This window comes from Zosterops lateralis, assembly GCF_965231275.1.
Source record: "Zosterops lateralis genome assembly, chromosome: 6".
In the NCBI taxonomy this organism is placed as follows: domain Eukaryota; kingdom Metazoa; phylum Chordata; class Aves; order Passeriformes; family Zosteropidae; genus Zosterops; species Zosterops lateralis.
The window spans coordinates 7,039,860-7,058,552 of NC_139761.1; the positions used below are offsets into that span (position 1 = coordinate 7,039,860).

An 18,693-nucleotide genomic window follows, 5' to 3' on the forward strand; every position below is an offset into this window, starting at 1 on the left:
AAAAAAAAAAAAAAAAAAAAGCTTCCCTGCAGAACTACAGACGTAACAAAGCAATTTCTTTCACCATCAGTCTGGGCAAATCCTTCCTGAAGAGAGTCAAAGGCCACCAAGGCATAGACTATTTTCTACAAAGACAGCTGGATAATGTAGTGAACTCTGTGCTAAGCCTCATTTCTTGACTAATGCACAAAGGTCAAGAGGAAAATCTTAAAGTGGTTTGTGAACTTCCAAAAAAAACACTAGATTGGCACAGTGGGCTGCAGACTGTTCTGAAATCATGTAATGCACAGAAAGTATGTATTTTCCATCAGGAAAGACAAAAAGTGAAGGCTGACAGTGAAGTAGGCAACTGGAACAGTACAGATGGAGAGAGATTAGGAGATACGCAGGAACCAGGGTGCTCTGCTTACAGATATCCATGGCTCTGATCTCCAGAGAATGGGAGAGACCATAACCACAAAGAAAAAAAGAAAGAAAGCACATTGTTTTCACTATTTAGAAAGCTGAAGCAAATTTCCCAGGGGCACCCTGAAATACAGAACAAGAAAAATAGTAGAGGGAATAAAAGCCAAGGGCAGGATAGAGTAAAACTTTTCTTGGGCTGTCCAAAAATGCCATATGCTCTGTGACATGCTTTATCTGAGGTATCCTTTCCAATTCATTGTTGTAAAGCTATTTAAATAACATTTTGCAGCCTATAAATATAAATTTGAGCTTATAGAAATATACAGAAAATATAAACACATGGATAATTGAGAAGATACTTTAGTGAATATCAAAGAAATCAAATTTAAAAGCAATCTAAAAAGTAGTTCAGCATTCTGTTCTAATTGACAAAATCTTGAACAATTTCCATCTGCACAGCTGTACTCTGTGCTCCTTCTAAAGATAATTCAATCAGGTTATGATTTTGAAAGTATTAAAGGTCTCAATACCTGTGGAGAGCTCTTAGTGGGAACTAGTAAACTCCTTTAAATTACTTTAGGTTATTTAACTGAATTGAGTTTTTTATAAAACCAGTTCTTATTATATAAAATATGCTTCATTTAAAACATAAACCAAATTTCTATAATCACATTGCCAGTGCAGAAAGTCAGACTGGGAGTATTACATTTCTGCATAAAAAAAAGTTGCAACTAAAGAAAATATAACTGATGACAAAAACAAGGTGAGGAAAAAAATCTGACCAAAACAGATTCTGAGTTATTTGTGGTGGTTTTTTATTCACCATATATTGCCAAAGCAGAAGTAGGCTGAATCATTGAGCAGTGTACATAAAAGACAGTTAAAAGAGATGCCATTTATAAATATTTTCTATTTCTTTCTGCTTGCATTTAAGGAAAAAGAAAGCTACATTTAAATTTTCTAGCCAACTGAAAGAGCAGAAGACACCAGATTTTCCAATTAAAACGACAATTTTAAATAACATAAAGAAGCTTCTTCATGTTCTATTAAAATCCAAAGTTTAGGCAGGACCAAGAAATTTTACCTATACATCTATTAGCATACAACAGACGTATAAGTGTTTATAAAGCTATATATTATAAATAATTATTGACCAGCCAAGTGTTTTGCTTAAGTAGATACAGAGATGTAGACCAAGGTGTGTAAAGGCAGAGCAGTAAAATACAGCTTCCCAGATTAGGGACTATCTTTGACTTTACCACAAACTCCCTAACTCTACTTAATATCTAATATTCATTTCTATAAAGGTAATTCAGGCAATTGCAAAAGTGCAAAATGATCAAATCCCTCATTTTTCCTACCACACTCGTCTTATTTAGAGCTATTTTGTGCAAGAAAATTGCTGTATTCAGCTGAGAATGCTGAAGTGAGGGCAAGACCTTGAGCTACAGCACCCCAGACCACAAGTAAATGGCCCCAAGATATAAGAAATAAGGCATATTGAAAAAAAAATGTCATTAAAATGAGCCTGTTGTTTGCTCAGCCATGAACAAGCCCCAGCAGGTATTACTGGCAGTGAAACACTATTTTTCAAGCGCTGCAAATTCTCTGAAAATCACAAATGGTCTCTGATATGGTGGGCAGTTCCATGGCACGTTGCCCTTCATACTGATTTTGGTCCCTGGCAATGGCTGCTGTAACTAACCAGTTCTGTAACAACTGCAGATTCTACCACTGAATATTTTATAATCAGTTTTTGAAAGTTTGTGAGCTTAAAACTGGCTCCACTACACATTGGTAAATCATTATCACTCCAGTCACCTTTGAAAGCAAATGCAAATATTCTGTTGAGTATATATTCCAGAGCAGACTCTCAAATTGAATTCTCAAGAGTAGAGCCACTGACAAAGGAGCTGCCATCTGTATAGTGATTTCTATAAAAGCTGAAATTCAATTAATACATCTGATGTCCAGAGAATGTCTTGAAACATTTTGTCCCCACTTATTTTCTGTGTGAAAAGCACTTTACAGTATTTTAACTGCAGCCATACATAGCAGAGAAACAGCCAAATCATGAACCAGCCCAGACAGAAATCTTTTTTCCTTCCTGCAAACTTGTCAAAGGATGCCAGGACTCAAGAGCAGCATCTCTCCATCACTTTTGAGTGTGGCCTCTCAGCCTCCTCACTTGGGGCTGAAAGGAGCTTTATCTTTGGAACAATTTTAACATGCTGAGAACTGACACATGGGGAAAAAGATATAGGAGCAGGGCAGAGGAGGGAAATAAGTCAGGGAAACTGAAGACTCCTTGTGAAAGAAGGTCTATTTGAACCTCAGGAAGCAAAGCAAAAGTAAAGCAGGGCATAGCTGCTCCAAGAGTGAAAAGCGATGGAGCAACTCCCCTCTTCTTCACTGCCTTTGACAAACAGTCCAAGTCCATTTCAGCTCCCCAGGTAAACACCAGAAGGTTCCAAGGGAAGATCAGTTTTATCCTGATCTGTTTTACTCAAGTTTGCTGGGCAGAGTTTACTGCAGTTTTTTTCTGTTTTCTTTGTGCCTGATGAGAGTGCAAATTTTTTGTTATTATTTTTCAGCCACTGTTAGGAGTACTACTGCCAAACTTTAGCAGTAGCTTCCTTGTTTGGAACAGCAGGGAACGTGGATTTCCTGCAGAGGAATTGGCAGATGCAATGTTTACGACCCTTATGGTTTTGGCAATGATGTATATTTCATAAGAAAATCCGGTATCACCTTAATACAAGGCACCCCCAAGCTGGCCTCCACCAAAATACCTGTGCCTTGCTGGGCTGACTTGTTAACATTTTTGAAGGTGATGACATCCAAGAGAATTTCAGACCAAGAATCTGTAGAGCAACACTTTTCTGCCATGTCCTACTGTATGGAAGGTGGCCTGTACTCCTTAATCACATTTAGGCACAGAAATCCGTTTTAAACACACAAGTACATACGTGTGTGTTTTTTCTCGAGTTGTCTATTGAGAATATGCAAAGCAAGGATTTAAAGATGTGATGAAAATGGTGCCGAGACTTTATGAAGAGCTCTCATAAACTACAAAGTGGCAATTGAACTTCTATGACTTCTGCTGGATACGAGTCTCCTCTGAGCAAAAATGCACTCACAAACCATTCTACCCCATCCAGGGCTTCAGCAGATGTGAACAAATCCTTTCACTAAGTGACCTCAGAAAGGAGCAGAGATGCAGAAAAGCCTTCATTAAAAACAAAGTGTTCTCTTTTATGGCTTTCTACAATAAAAAAGTTTATATTAGAGCACAGTTTTTGTGAGAAAATGTCTGAGAAATAATCTCTCTGGTCTGCAGGAAATGGCATTTAAATTTCATGCAAGAAATAGTCCTAAAAATCTGTCTGGTTTAAATGTCTGTCACCATGTGTCCGTGTACCAGCATTACTCACAGGTGCCACTTAACTCATCAGGTGACTCAGACAGTTCTGAGTAATTTTGTTGTTCTTTTTTTCTGAAACTAAATTCTTCAGACTCTCAAATTCCTGAGTTTCAAGCTTTAGTGCTACTATTTCAAAAACTAATTATTTAAAACTACTTTTTTTTTTTCTTTCTAGTTATAGTTTCAATCTGGTTTGGTTTTGCCTGGCACAGTCATCAATGTCCTGTAGACAATCCCTATTGTAAAAAAACATGTTTGTGAATATGTGACAAGATTCAAGGAAACACAGGCTAGGACATAAGTGCATATGATAATTTATTACTTGTAATACCACAGTGCCTATGAGGTCTATTAACACACCAGGATTTACTGGACAGCTAAAATAAAAGGATTAATTTAAAGGCAAGCATTGTGGATGTCTACTATATCATCATTGTGGAATCAATCTTCACCAAACCCTTCCCCCTCCAGAACTGAGGCTTTATAGAAACCTCTTGGAAAACTTTGAGCAAAATTCTGAGTCATTAAAATGACCAAAAGACAGCAACATCATTCAGAAAGCAAGATTTTGAAAGGATTATTTGCAGGCATAAGACTTTCCTTCCTGGAGGTAAGAACAAACACCAATAAAGTTGAGATGCATCATCACTGCAGGAAAAGACAGGATCTTCACATAGAAAGAAGCATCTGACTTGAGCAGAAGAAACTAAATGTACTTCAGGAGTACAAAAATAATACCAGGAACAGTTGAAATTTCAGTTCTACTCTGTAAGTTAACAGCTAGAAATGAACAGGGAGGCTGCAGTCATAACAGATCATGGTGTGATCATGAACTGCCAGCATGATGTTACCTTGAAAAAGGCAAATAGGATCCTGGGCTATGCACAGAGGAAAGTTCCTACAGCAACAGAAATGTATCAGTGCTGCAAGGAGAGCCATTGGAATGCTGTCCATGACTCTGGACATCCAAGCGCAAATTGGGTTATCTCTGCCTGGAGCAGGTGGAGGGACAAGCTACCCTGATGATTTCCAGATTCATTTACTTTCTTATTTTGCAAGAGGAGAAGTTTTCTTGGTTTATTTAGCCAACTAAAACAAAGGTTGTGAGGGGATATGATTCAGTCCTTAAACAAAACCAGGCTGTTAACAGCAAAGAGAAGAGGAGCCTCTAAGCTAAAAGACAGTGTTGTTGCAAGAAAAAATGGACATTAATTGTCAGTAATAAATGCTGAACTTCTAAAGGATGTTCCTAAAGAAAGAAGTCATATTTCACAGTCTTCAGATCAAAGCTGTGGGAGGATGAAAATGGTGTCTAGTTTTGAAACAAAAATAGGTATCTACATTAAATGGGATGAGACAAGATTCACACCTGCAAATCATGGAGAGCCAAGCACAGGGACCTTCTCCTGTCCACTTCAGTGTTTTTATGGGTTATTTTCCCAGCCTGTTACTATTACATACATTGTGGAAATCTATAAGAAACAGCAAACCTTGACTGTAAACATACATTAGATTGAAACGTTTCTCAATTATTTTTTTCTTAGAAGTAACCTTTAAAATATCATCTGTAAATGACCAAATGCATTGAAGTCACATTGCTGTGAGTACGAGATAGGGATAAAGAAAAGGCTGGATAATTCTGTGTGGTGCAGCGACAAACAGTGGTTGTTCACTATTTCTTTTGATGGAAGAGCTGTAGGGCATCATCTGAAGAAAGCTTGTTCAAAAAAAGTAACTGCCTTCCCCTCACTGCCCCACCAGAGCCCCCCACAAAAACCTGGCAACCACAGGACTGGTTTTTCACAGGATGGGTGGCCAAACTGCTGAGGAATGTTGTAGATGCTAAACCTTTATAGGATTAAAAAGAGGGACAATAGAAAATCTGTCGTTCTACTAGTGTCCCCAGCCACTAATTTTTGGAAGCTGAGAGCTGACAGTAGTAGTTCCATGTAGGTGCTGGTCTCATTCCTACACTCCCCTGAGACACCCATTCTTGCCACTGTCTGAGGTGGAATACTGGGTTAATTAACTACTGCTTTGATGTGACACTGCTGCTCCTGCAGTGCATCCAACCAGCAGAGCACAGCACAGGCTCCTTCACCTCACATGAGCAGGAAGGCTCTGGAAGCAGCAGCTTTTGATTTCCCATTCTGCGTGGCAAGGAAGTAACTCGCCTCCCCAAAGCTCTGCAGAGCTTTTCACAGGCTTAACCTACACCTTGCTCTAGGAATACATAGACTTAATTAGCATATTTAGTCTGGTGATAGGATGCCATGGCAAGGACAAACAGAACTTTGAGTTTATGAGAAGATGGGATTAAAAACTTGCTTAAGGGAGAAGATTCAATTAACTTTCTACGATGAAAATGTCGAAAAATGCATGAGTTGTTTGTATGATTTTTTAATTTAATTATTGTAGTAGAAATTATTAACCTTACTAAAATGGTATATAAGTTCCTGGAAAACCTGAGTGAAATCGAATTCTGATCATGAATCAGTCTTCCCATCTCTCCATCAATCGCCTATACCTTGTCCCTTCCCAGAGGTTTTCTTCTGAAAATGACAAGTCTTCAGCTTTAAGAATAAGTTAATTCCTTGCCATAAAACCTGCTTAAACCTTGCTGTACTTGTTGTGCCTTCCTAGGATCCCAAGGGAAAAAAGATACAGGGTTGGCTGAAGGGAAGGAAAAACTGAAAGCAGCAAAACCCAAGCTAATGAGGCAGACACACCAAACTCACCACATTTCATCATCCCCACTTCGTAGCACTTCCTCAGCCGGCACGCCTGGCAGCTCTTGCGCCGGTTTTTGTCTATCGTGCATTGGTTGGTGGCCGGGCAGATGTAATCGTTGTGTCCTGCAAGGGGCAAGGAGGGAAAATTCAACATTTCCAATCACCTTGGTCACTTCCCGAATCAGCAATGTTCTTGACTTTAAACAATTCAGATTTTTTGTGTGCACGTATCAAAGCTCCTTTAATTTAACTGATGCAAAAATGGATATTTATCCTCAAAATGAACCAGGCATCATTGCTTAGCTTTATAGTGGTGACTGTCAGATAACCAAGCACCTGCTAAAACCAACTAATTTTTTGAAAATGGAACATACACTCCTGTAGAAATTTTCTCCCAATCTCCAATTTCTTACTGTATATTGGGAGTCTATAGCTGGCAGATACCAGATTTTAATTTTTTTTCCCCCTCAGCAGAATTGAAAAGAGCAGCTTCAGTCCTGCAAAGATTTAAGTAAACTACAGCTCTATTTACTGAACTCTGACGTGGTGAATTCCAGGAATGAAGAAGCCTTTGGAGGATTGACCCTGGACCAAAGTTAACAAAAAAAGAAGAAGAAAAAAAAAAAAAAAAAGGCCAAGATAGAAAGCAGACTGGTATGAAATAATGCATCCTGTAATTACAAAGAAAAACACAAGCAGAGGGTGTAAGTAATTAGATATTCTTTGTAATTTAGAGGGTGTAATTTAGATATTCTGGACAAGCGTTTATCTTATTTTCATCAGTTTTCACTGCAGTCTCTTTTGTTTTCTTCTTATTCTTTCTCATATCACCTTGTTCCCACCCAAACCCCTTTACGTTACTGTATTTCATTAATCAGTAATCTGGTCCAAAGGTTTATTACTGTAAACTGGACTTGGGTTCACTCCTGGTGGAAATACAGTTGAATCATCTCCTGCCAAATAGTGGAACTATCTCTTGCAGCCATTACCAAAGGATGCAAAAATATTCATTCATTTTCTTAATATCTTTTCTCCCAGGCTGCTTTTTAAGTTGGTTAGGTTTGTTTTTTTTTTTTTTTCCCCAACCAAGAATAAGATCAGGGAAAAATACAGCTACTAGAGTGATTTTCTTTTTCACTTGGTACAAATCCAAGAGTTCATGTCCCTAAGAGTAATTATTTAACTGAACCATTGTGACTATTGCCACGCAAAATTAGAATTATTTTAACCTTGAATTTTTGAACTGACAATTTAAAAAAGAAGATATCATGTTACAGTTTGTCCCATTTCCTACTGGCAGATACAACTGAAAAACAAATTACTGTTTATCAGTCTTCACACAGCATGGAGGGAGAGGAGGAGGAAGCTCTCTGTTGCACACAGGAGTATAAAGTGATTGAAAATTCTTGTGGCCTTGGGATAATTTAACTTGCAGGCAGATGTGTAGCAATGTGGGACAAACAGACTACACAACAAACTCAGACAAGCCAAGGAGACCACACACAGTTGCTCAGTCATACTTCTAATTTTAATTTAATTAATGAGCCCGACATTTTGGGTCTATGGCAAGTCTTTTATTTTATTCTTTTATTTTAATACACAATATCCTGCATAACAACAGTTGCAACTGAGTGCGTGATAGTGTTTTATTCCAAGAAATGGCTTTCTTTTATTTGCCTTTTTTATTCTTTCATTTGAATTACAAACACCATCACCTGACAGGACACACTGAGGTGTACAAAAGACCACAGTGGGTAACTTGCTGGTGCCCAAGTACATGTGAGCAACACAGAGCAGGCAAAGCATTTACTTGACAGAAAACACCTTGAGATGAAATTCAGTCTCCGTTTGTGACAACCTGGACACAAAGGTCTCTTCAATTATTTTAGAAATCAAAAGTACTTGCACCAGCTTGTAGAAATTGCTATTCACCTGTGCTGAATTCGCACGTTGAATTGAAAAGGCAAAACAAGCTCTGAATTAAATTTGATTCTCCCAGTGGCACCGTCTCTGCCATACTGAGCAAAAAGAAAATATCTGAAGGTTGCTAAGGGCTCTGCAGGCAGAAGAAGAGGAGGAACATTGAAGATCAAACAGCAACAGCATTTTCTGCATTGGTATCCATGTGTAGCAGCCAATGTCAATAGAAATTATTTTCCACCAAAAGATCCCAGCTGAGGCCAAAGATCAGGATAACTAGGCCAAGGTTAATGAAACTAAGTGCCCCAAAGCTGCAATAGGGTGCCTAAGTGACTTCCACTGGCTGTGACAGCAAACATGGAGCCCCACATTTACTTCACTCTGCAGCCACGCAGCAATCTTGAACTAAATACCAAATATTTAAGAATTTAAACATGGAAGTGGAAGTGTTATACAGAGATCTGGCAGAGTAAGAGATACTGCAGTGCAGGCTCTGAGGGGTGAGGGCTGAGCATTAACAATAATCAGGTTAGTACCTGACATATGCTACACTTATTTTTCCATCCTCCATGGTGTGTAGATATTATACACTATGACTCAACAGCTCCAGGCAAGAGACTCTTGTCAAGTAGAGCTCCCAGCAAGCAAAGTCTCCAGAAAATTTCCTACTCTTACTGTGTCTATGACAACTAATTCTCAATTACTCCAACCAAGCTGGGCCAGAAACTCCCATCAGGTTCACAGGTCTGCAGTGCCATCCCACCCAGGCCTGCGCTGCAGGGCCTCAGTGAGCCATGAATTCTACCTCTTCTCTAAAGAAATCAATTGCTCACTCTGTAATGCTTCCAGATCTTGATAACATCAGAGCCAAGAGATGAAACAGTCGAATCATGTGTTGCTCTATTTTCAGCATAGAGCACCAGACACCAGGATTTCAGACCAGCTCATTATGAGGTCAACTGCTGCAGCCCTTGGTCACATGAAACAATTTATTTAAGCAAAATTATCAAAATTTGTTTGTCCTACCTTGAATGCTTCTTTTAAAAAATGCTTTGCAGCCTTCACAGGACCAGACCCCATAGTGGTATCCTGAAGCATAGTCACTGCAGACTGCACAGAAGTGGGCATCCTTTTTTGAGCCAGGATTGTTTGCAATTGGGCTTGTACAGTCATTGCCATTAATTTTTCTTTTTAATGTTTCTCTGATAGAAAAGAAAAACATCTGTTATAACAGAGGAACAATTTAAACAGCACTGCTGTTTAAGACTTTTCCATTGTCTTCTATTCTCTCTCTATAGAGTCTTCATGTTCCTGAACACAGAATAGTGTGAAACACTGCTAAGCCTTTTCTGACAAGATAATTCAAAGTAGTCTGTTCCCAGTGATGATACTCTAGAAAGATTTAGGCATGAAACTGGACTGCTGCTGAATCAATCACATGAACCCTGAGAAAATCATATGGAATGTTGATGGGTCTTGAAGAATTATTGGAAATGTGCAGGTCCAGGAGTTTGTCAACCAAGAGGATTTTGCCTCTTGGGAGCTTCACACTGAAAAGAAGAACTCAGACATCTCAGACTGGCATTATAAGTGCCACAATGAACAGAGCTGCAGTTGCTTTGTCCTGTTAGTAAGGCAAAATTACAATACACATCCATTCTCCAGTATTTAATCCTTTACATGAAGCTTTACTCATTCAATGACATTCTGGGGATAAATAACTGAGGTGTGAATCTCAGCCAACAAAATCAGCTGATGATGTCAGACAAAGTTTTCTGTTCAAGGTGACAGCCCATGTTGATCATCTTAATGCTAAACAAAAAGAAGTCTGAATACAAGAAGAATGAAGAAACACAACTAATAAAATACTTCCATATGTTAACACAACTGTTGGTCTATATAAATTAGTAAACTGTAGACATCCCTGAGGTGTTGCAAAGAACTCCAACATACAGCAACTATTCTTCACAACTGGATTAAAATTAAAACAGGAAAAAAACCATGAACAAACAGCCAATTCCTGACACCAAGATCCTGTAAACAAACACCAGAGGAAAGGAACTTAGATTATCAGTAATGTTGGGTTTAGGTATAGGAAGTACATCCATTGTATCCTTTTTATCTGGACCTAATTTTCTTGATGAGTTTTGCACATTGTGCTTTCAGGGTAAATACAATTTCTAGACAGAGAGAAAATAGTGTCGTGCAAACTCTGAGCAGCTCAGAGTCTGAGAAAAGGAATGCTGTATAGTCAACTTATACCTGTAAACTTAAACATAGAGGCAGAACTTAGGAACTCTAGAATTTTCCTCATCCCACCTTCCAGAAGGATTAGGGAGGAGAAGAAAAGTCAGTTAGGATAAGACAGCAGGTAGCATGGTTTATGACTTCTACAGAACAAGGGCAAGTTTAGAACAGAATATTAGAAACATGCTCAAAGTGCTGTCAAAGAGGCTTTAACTAATGTATTAAAAGTAGATTTTGTGCTGGTTTCATGACAGGATGTAAGGACAAATGCACCCACATGCCAACTGAAAATCACCAAGTTCATAAGTTTTTGAGGAGAATGTGCTCCAATTTCCTGGCAAAAAAATTGGAAAGGAGGAAAAGGTGCTTCTCAGAGCAAATTTCAAAACAGAAAAATTAAGGTATTCGTTGTACAATTAAGTTACTGAGAGACTTTTTAAAAATGGTAATTCATTCAGATACAGCAGGGCAGAGGAGCGTTTAAGTATTTAACAAGTTCAGTCTTTGATTACACACACACCTCCTTAATGGGCTGGTGAATCACTGAGTTATTTCCCTCTCTGCCATGCTGGGAAGACCAGTGAGGGGGAACTCACCCCAAGAGCAAAGGGGCTGTATCACACAGGCCTAAAATGCTACTAGTGCAAGGAGGGAAAAGCATTCCTATTCCTTCCTATTCCCCTGTATTTGGAAGCAAAAGTAATCTGGTATTTCACATTAGTAAAAGAGGTATGTTCTTAAGCTTTACTTGTGAATCATTATCCAATTGTGAGGGTCAGAAGAGCCTCAAAATCAGCTGGAGAGCCTCTCTGTGACTGATTGATATGCTGTGGAGAAATGTTTATTTCCCTTGATAAAGCACTGAGGTTATGGATGAAAATAAAGAAGAATCACACACGGTAACATCTCGGTAAGGACTGTCGTTTTTTATCTCCTAGTCATGACAAGTGTTTTTAAAAAGCACTTTTTCTTTCCTTGCTTAAAAGTTTAATGACAGCCACCCTGCACACATGCAAGCTGCAAGCCTTCCTCAGACTTTTGGCAAACTTGCACACAGCGGAACCATCTGAACAAATTCCTCCTGTGGGCCAAGCAGCATCAGAGCTGCTCGTCTGCGACAGCTGCAGCCTCACACCAGGGGGCTCAAACCCCATCAGTTTGTCACCACTGTCTGTGAGGACAACAAACCCTGCAAACAGTCAGGGCTTTCAGGTAAACACTCCATACTCTGAGACTCTGCTGCTCCCACAGTGTTTCCACACACAGGGCAACCCAGAGAGGGCAGCCCCAGGTGAGGGTAGAGACCATGTGGGTAGAGACCACATCCCAGCTGCTGTAGGATTGGGGCACCCCGGAATGCTCAGCAGAGGAATAAGCTGCCAGGTCCTGCAAGTGAGCTGGAAGTGGCTGGATGGATGCCCACAATGGTCCTGCACCAAAGGATGCAGGAAAATAGGGGATGTACCCTGGCAACCGAAGAACCACATGGTGAAAGATTTATTGCTTTACATCTCCCAGTACTCCTCCTCACAAATTATGATTGTGGTTTCTATATAGAGATACTACCTTTCTAAAAACGAATTAAGCCTTCACTTAAAGTGAAGTCACTGATTTTCTCTTGGTCATCCTTCTACTCTGAGCAACCTGGTCTAGGGGAAGGTGTTCCTGTCCATGGCAGAGGGGTTAGAATAGATGGTCCTAAAGACACATTTTAATACAAACCATTCTGTGAAAAAGATGCTATACTCCAGATTTTCTTGATTTCTCTTTAAGTTAGGTCATCATTAGCTGCATGGGCAATAGTCCTTATATATCTTCATGAATAGCTGACAACTTATTTATTTTAAACCCCTTCTCTCTGTAGTAGAGAGAGCACTGCAGAGCATTAGACAGGGTGCTCGTGCTCCAGGGTTATTCCAGCTGCTGTCCCAACACTTGGACAGCTTCAAACACTAACCTTCCCAGGGCTGTCAAAGTTTTGGAACCTTAACCAAAGTGGAAAAAGTTTGGATGTTACTCCTGTACACATCAAAGCTGCCTGGGGAATTCTTCTCTACATGAGTGCTACCCAAAGAGTCTTTCCCAATCCACACACCTACACTGAAAGCATATTTGCATTACAGAACTGCATAAAGCCCACCCATTGCAGAAGGAGTGTGGGTAGTCTCAAAAATAGCACAAATCCTTTATTAACCGTTGCACTAAAACTGTTGCCAGGACACACTATTTTTCATACTCAAATGACTGCTGAGGTTAAATAAGGAGGCCTATGAATAAACATACAGCTGCTGAAGCAAGAACATCACCTGCACACCCTGAGTTTTTATCCATCCAACAAGTGTCATGCCCATGAATGGAGCAATTTCATCAGCTGATTATCCAGATGCTGATTATGGTTTGCACTATGAGTAAATGTGCAGAACAAGAACGTATTTTTGCAGAGTTTCTTGTCATCTGAAAATATAGTCTGTGACTTTGCTCTGCACCACAACTTTACAAAGTCAGTTGGGAACAGCAGCAAGAAACAAAGTCAGGCTTTTTCAGCAGCAGCCCCCTTCTAACATGATGCATGCTGCTGTGTGACTGCTTGTACTAAAACCAAAAAGCAAAGAAAATACACACAAAAAGCCTTCACTTCTAAAAGAACCAGTAAAAAAATCTGGGTAAAAATGAATTCAAACAATATTGTATGAAAAGGCAAAAAGAATGAACCTTCACCTCTTTCACTCAAAGGACTTAATTTGCCAGAGCACAATTAATTTTATTACACAAAATAGTACCTAGCAGTCTTGAACTTTTGTTTACACAACGTAAACTGTTCCCATGCTGACGGTATTTGTAATGCTCTGTGTTGATATATAGTACTCTAAGGAGGTATTGGAAAAAAACCCATTTCAGAAGTTACAAAAAAGTTAAAACAAACAAACAAACAAACAAACTACGAACACACACACCCCAATTGATTTGGTGTCTAGTGGAGTTTTTTGGCATTGTTCTGTTTTTCAGAAGGACCCGACACATAGAATTTAAATGTAAAAAGAAAAGACTTGAGCTAAGGCAGCTGTGAATAACATTCAGCCAAGTTTTAAAGCAACAGGCACTGACCTGCTCCCAGGCAGCACTGGCTCCATGGGTCGTGCCTCACACCACAGGTTCTTGGGCTGCTCTGCATAGAGCAGGGAGGACTGGCAGTGCAGAGTCAGAGGGGACAGATGGCCAGGAGCAGACCACAGAGCACTGGGGCTGGAGGTTTGCCTCACAGTCATGCCCTCTGGATCCCCAAAATTGCTGGCAATATTGTAATTCACCATAGCAGGGCTGCAGAATGCCATTGGGGGATATTCGTGTCTGTTTTCCATGTAAGATGAGGGAATGTAGACTGGACTGTGTTCTGCTGGCAGCGTGGACTGATTGCAGCTGTAAGGAACTGGAGAGATGACACCAGCAGGTGAATTTTTAATTTCTGTTTTATTGCATCCAATATCCTGAAGTGGCAGCAACTGAGAAAAGTCCTTGTGAGAAGATGCGCACAGGGACATCTTGAAGTAAGACTGAAGAGTGCTGTTTAAATATTCATCCTAAGACAATAAAGAATAATAAAAAAAAGAATTAAAAAGTAAGGAAGATCTGAATTAAGTCTTTTCAATAAAAGAAAAAAGGCACCAGTAAACCATACAATCATCTTATTAAAACAGATTACATACCAAATTCACTTAAATAGTCAATGTACAAATTTACTACCTTTTAGAAAAAGAAAGCTTTATCCTTAAAAATATTTTTTTAATATCCTTAAAAATAAAGGCTAAAACGCAGATTCAGACTCCCTTAAAATAATAATAATAATAATTTTAAGAAGAAAACTATTTGAGGCCTGCCTGAAGGAAAGATGAAAGCGACAACTTGGATCATAACAGGAGTTACAACCAGGGTAAATCTGCTCTCTATCAGATATTGTCTCCAAATTACCCCAAGGTCCACAGCTATGGAGGAGAAATCAATTCTCTTTATAACAACTCACCATCTCCTGCTGTTAACTGCACTACAGTCTTCAGCCTTGTACTTCAGGGTGTTTCCCTTTTCCATCACAAACATGTAACAGCAGGCATTTTGAAAACAGACAAACACACACACACACACGTATATCCCCTATACCTTCCAAATCCAGAACTCCACTGCACATCCCTCTACACAGAGGAGGAAGACAGGTAGTGGATGTCATCAAGCAGTGCAACTTCATCACTGAGAGGTCCCTGGATATGGCACCTCTGAATGGAGCCATTGGAAAAGTAGAAGTCATAAAATGCAGGTATTTCCAAAGCTGACAACAAAACTTGAGTGATTTCATAAGGTCCAGAAGTTTTATAATTCCCTGCAACTCTTCATCCCCATCCCAACTACCCTGGTCTCTTCTCCCATCTGACTCAGCTATCAAAACAAAGAACATAATTTGAACACAGTAAATATCCTTTGCCAGGTTTAGGCATATACAAATTATTTAAGAGACAAAAGAATTTTTAAAAGAAAAAAAAAATTATCCTCCTCAGAGGATATTATCCTCAGAGACAGACCCCTGTCCTAGAAGCATTATTTTGCTGGAGCATTTAAAAACTTTTTTTTTCTTTAATCTCCACTAAGAGTTTCATCTGCATTTCATTCCATCTCTGAAGACAGACCTAGTTTGCAATTCAAAACAATTCTGTATCCAAAATAGCAACTTTCAACCCCTGAACTGATAGTGCAATGTACTTCTACATATGGTAATAAGATCCTAACATGAGAAACCACAGGATAACTAAACATTCACCCACAGCTTTGCTATTCCACAAGTGGCCAAGGTATAGATGCTAAATGTTCTTACCTTTTTTTGCCTCACATGACCATAAAGCAAGATGAGGAAGATTCAAGCCTGGGTTTGTAGAAGTACCAGCAACCTGCCTGTCCCCAAAGTTCCCAGCCCGATGGCATTTCTAGTATGCCACCTTGGGGCAGTGATATGTTTTGCTCCTCTAGGGTGAGGACTGAGAAATGTAAGAGGACAGAAAATGTAAGAAATAGTCTTTTTGACTAAAATGGATAGTTGAGAGTCCTTCTTTCTTCCTCACGCTGCACTCTGGTGATGAAACTGAAGATATGTGTAGAAATAATCAGAAACTCATTTAAATCAGCTCAGGCGCTTTAGACCCAGCTGCTGTTTTTTTCCTTTGTGGGAAACAGGAAAATGAAATATCTCAGCAGCTGTTTGTGTCCAGCAGTTCTCGGACTGGAACTCCAGAGCAGTCAAAGCAGGGGATTCTGACCTCACTCCTCACACAACCTACACACTTCATCTGCCCCTACCAGATGCTTCACAGCCTCCTCCAGGAAAAACCAGGCATTGTGCAAACTCCACTGCAAAAAAACCCACTGATAAACCCAAAGGTGTTTCACTCCCAGATTATGTTGTAGGTAATTTTTTAGAAGCAAGTGGTGGAACAAAAAAAGTCAGGAGTATTTTCAGGGGTTACTATGAGTGGTCCCAATGAGCCCACTGGATTCAACGCACATTTAAAGATTCAATATAAGCAAAGCTGTATTCCCCTTGCAGTCTCAGAGGCTGCAGGTATTCAGGATGAGCATGGGCACTCTGCCAGAGGATCTGGCACATCCAACAAAAGCTGTCTGAGCTTACTTGTCCCTCTGCCTCCTTTGGAAGGGCACACAGCACAGGGGAACCCCAAACCTTTTGGAGAGAAGGACCTGAGCAGCATCACAGCAATACCTTTGTTACAGTCAGCTAGAGACATTCTGCTGTGACAGCTTTTGCAGCAAGCAACTGGTTGTGTAGTTTCCCTCAGCATTTAGCAAATAAATGCCTTACACTGTAGAAGCAGAAAGAACACAGAGCTGCTGCTACTATGGAATTTTATGAACAGAAATCAGCTGAGATTTGAGTCATGTTTTTCTGCAGAGGGAATCCACTAATGTAGGGTAACTGACTGCTTTGCAGGAGGAGATTTTGTCTCCAAAGGGCAACACACAGTATTTAGAGACATTCATAGAAGTTACCAGAAGCAAGAGTGCAGCTTGTTTGAGGGGCAGTAGCTCACACAAGAATAAGAAGTCAGTACAGCCTTCCTGAAAAACACACTGCTCGTAACTTATTTACAAGAGAAGGAGACTCTGGGGTCCAGCAGGTTAAAGAAAACTGTACTCATGGTCTTCAGCAGGCTGTAATGTAGTGAAAAAATAACAGTATTGACCTGAGATTATTAACTTGGGTAGCGGAAATAGTCTAGCCACAGTAGACTATGGGTCTACATCATCCATTAAATTTCTTTACATCCAGAGAATTTAAAAAGGGAAGCCCAGAGTCTAATAAATAAAGTGAAATTTCTGAAATTATGTATTCTTGCTCAAAAGGTCCTAAAAATTGGCTGCCAGACTGTGAAGTAGTGGGTCTTAAAGAAGAACTGAAGACAGAGAAAAAGAGATCTCAAGATCTGAGACTTGAGAAAACAAACTCCACAAACACCTCAGAAGGAAGCACAACCACATTTAATAAAAAGATTACAATAAGTAGTGCAATAGGCTAATAAATGTGTTCCATCCTGGTATAATGTCCTCATATCTTAAACACTTCTCATTAAACAGAAAATAACTATTTCCTAAAGTGAACTCCTGTCCCAACACTCCCTCTTCCTCTGAAAAAAGATTTAAAAAGCAAGATTCAATGATAAAGTACATTATTAGATGCAGTCTATCAGCCCTGCACTAGATCTGTACCAGACACAGAAACAAAAACGGTGTCTATTATTTTTATGCTCCTGGGAGCCTGCAAATATTTCAATCCACTGAAGTCAGTTTAGCTTAGCAAGATATTCAACACTGAAATGCCATTATTAAGTAAACAATAGCCATTCTGGCCAGTTCCTCAAGCAACACTTACCATTCACAAATCTAAGAGACTACAGGCAGGATTCACTTCTGACATAAAGCAGCTTCATTAGCTCCAGTACCCAGAGGATGACACCACTATTGATGAGGATGTAGAGGAAAAAACCTGAATGTTATTAATGTTCTCCACAAAAAAAAAAAAAAAAAAAAAAAAAAAAAAAAAAAAAAAAAAAAAAAAAATTCTTGTCTTTGAATAACTCTACACCAACTGAATGTTCCTTGAGAGTCACCACGCAAGACATGCCAGATGAGGCACAAGCACTGGTTTAGATGTCATAGTCAAACAGACACATGGGTAAATAATTAAGCCATCTGACGTATTTCAACAAACTTGAAAGCCACTTATTGCACATTACCTATACCAAGTACCTCTTTAAAAGCCTTGTGGGAAAAAACTAATTAATTCCCCCCCAGTTCTATGTTTGTTTGGTTGTTTGGGGTTTTTTTTGGGTTTGCAAAGGGGAAAAATAGGCAGAGAGGGCAGGGTGCCTGCTTAGGAACATAATACAATAGCTTTTCCTAGAAAAGTACAGCACTTCAAAAAGCAAGGGAGTGATGGATGTTCTCAGGCACCCTTCCATCAACATACACTACAATATGCTTAGCATTTTATATGTATTTTGAGTAAAGATTTTTTGTAACAGAGAATATCAAGACAACCTTTTTCTCTGCCAGGCTTAAACTAAAGTGCAATCATTCTGCCTTTGAGTTTAATAGAGGTGATTCAGCAAGTGTGCATTCCACCACCCCACAGCCAAAGATCCTCAGTCATCTTGCAGAGCATTCTATTAATATTCTGTTAAGTTACATTTTATACAACTCACTGCAACAATGAACTGAATCATGTTCTGGAAAAGTGATTATTAAAGGAAAGTCATTCCTGATGATGATACTTGTGCTTCGGGTTTTGTGACAAACTTATTACTCATTAAACACAGCAGTGCCAGATATTGCCAACAGAAGGCAGGCAAGTAAACAAGTTTATTATTACCTGAGAAGGACTGGATGCAACAAGTAGGGGAGAGATAGGGA

The 18,693-nt window shown here is 39.4% G+C and overlaps 1 protein-coding gene across 2 annotated transcripts in view; it reads right to left on the reverse strand.

The window, feature by feature from the left end:
• The window catches only part of ESR2 (estrogen receptor 2), a 35,896-nt gene extending 17,864 nt beyond the window's left edge, over positions 1-18,032 (reverse strand). The window contains exons 1-5 of one of the 2 annotated variants that reach the window (XM_083862730.1): positions 17,654-18,032; positions 14,881-14,993; positions 13,834-14,306; positions 9,508-9,683; positions 6,568-6,684 (exon numbers count right to left, since the gene is read on the reverse strand). In XM_083862730.1, the coding sequence (XP_083718856.1) occupies positions 6,568-6,684; positions 9,508-9,683; positions 13,834-14,267 (727 nt within the window). In that variant the 5' untranslated portion in view covers positions 14,268-14,306; positions 14,881-14,993; positions 17,654-18,032. The remainder of the gene's footprint in view (positions 1-6,567; positions 6,685-9,507; positions 9,684-13,833; positions 14,307-14,880; positions 14,994-17,653) is intronic. The other variant, XM_083862729.1, reaches the window with a different exon arrangement.
• Positions 18,033-18,693: the final 661 nt, after the last annotated feature.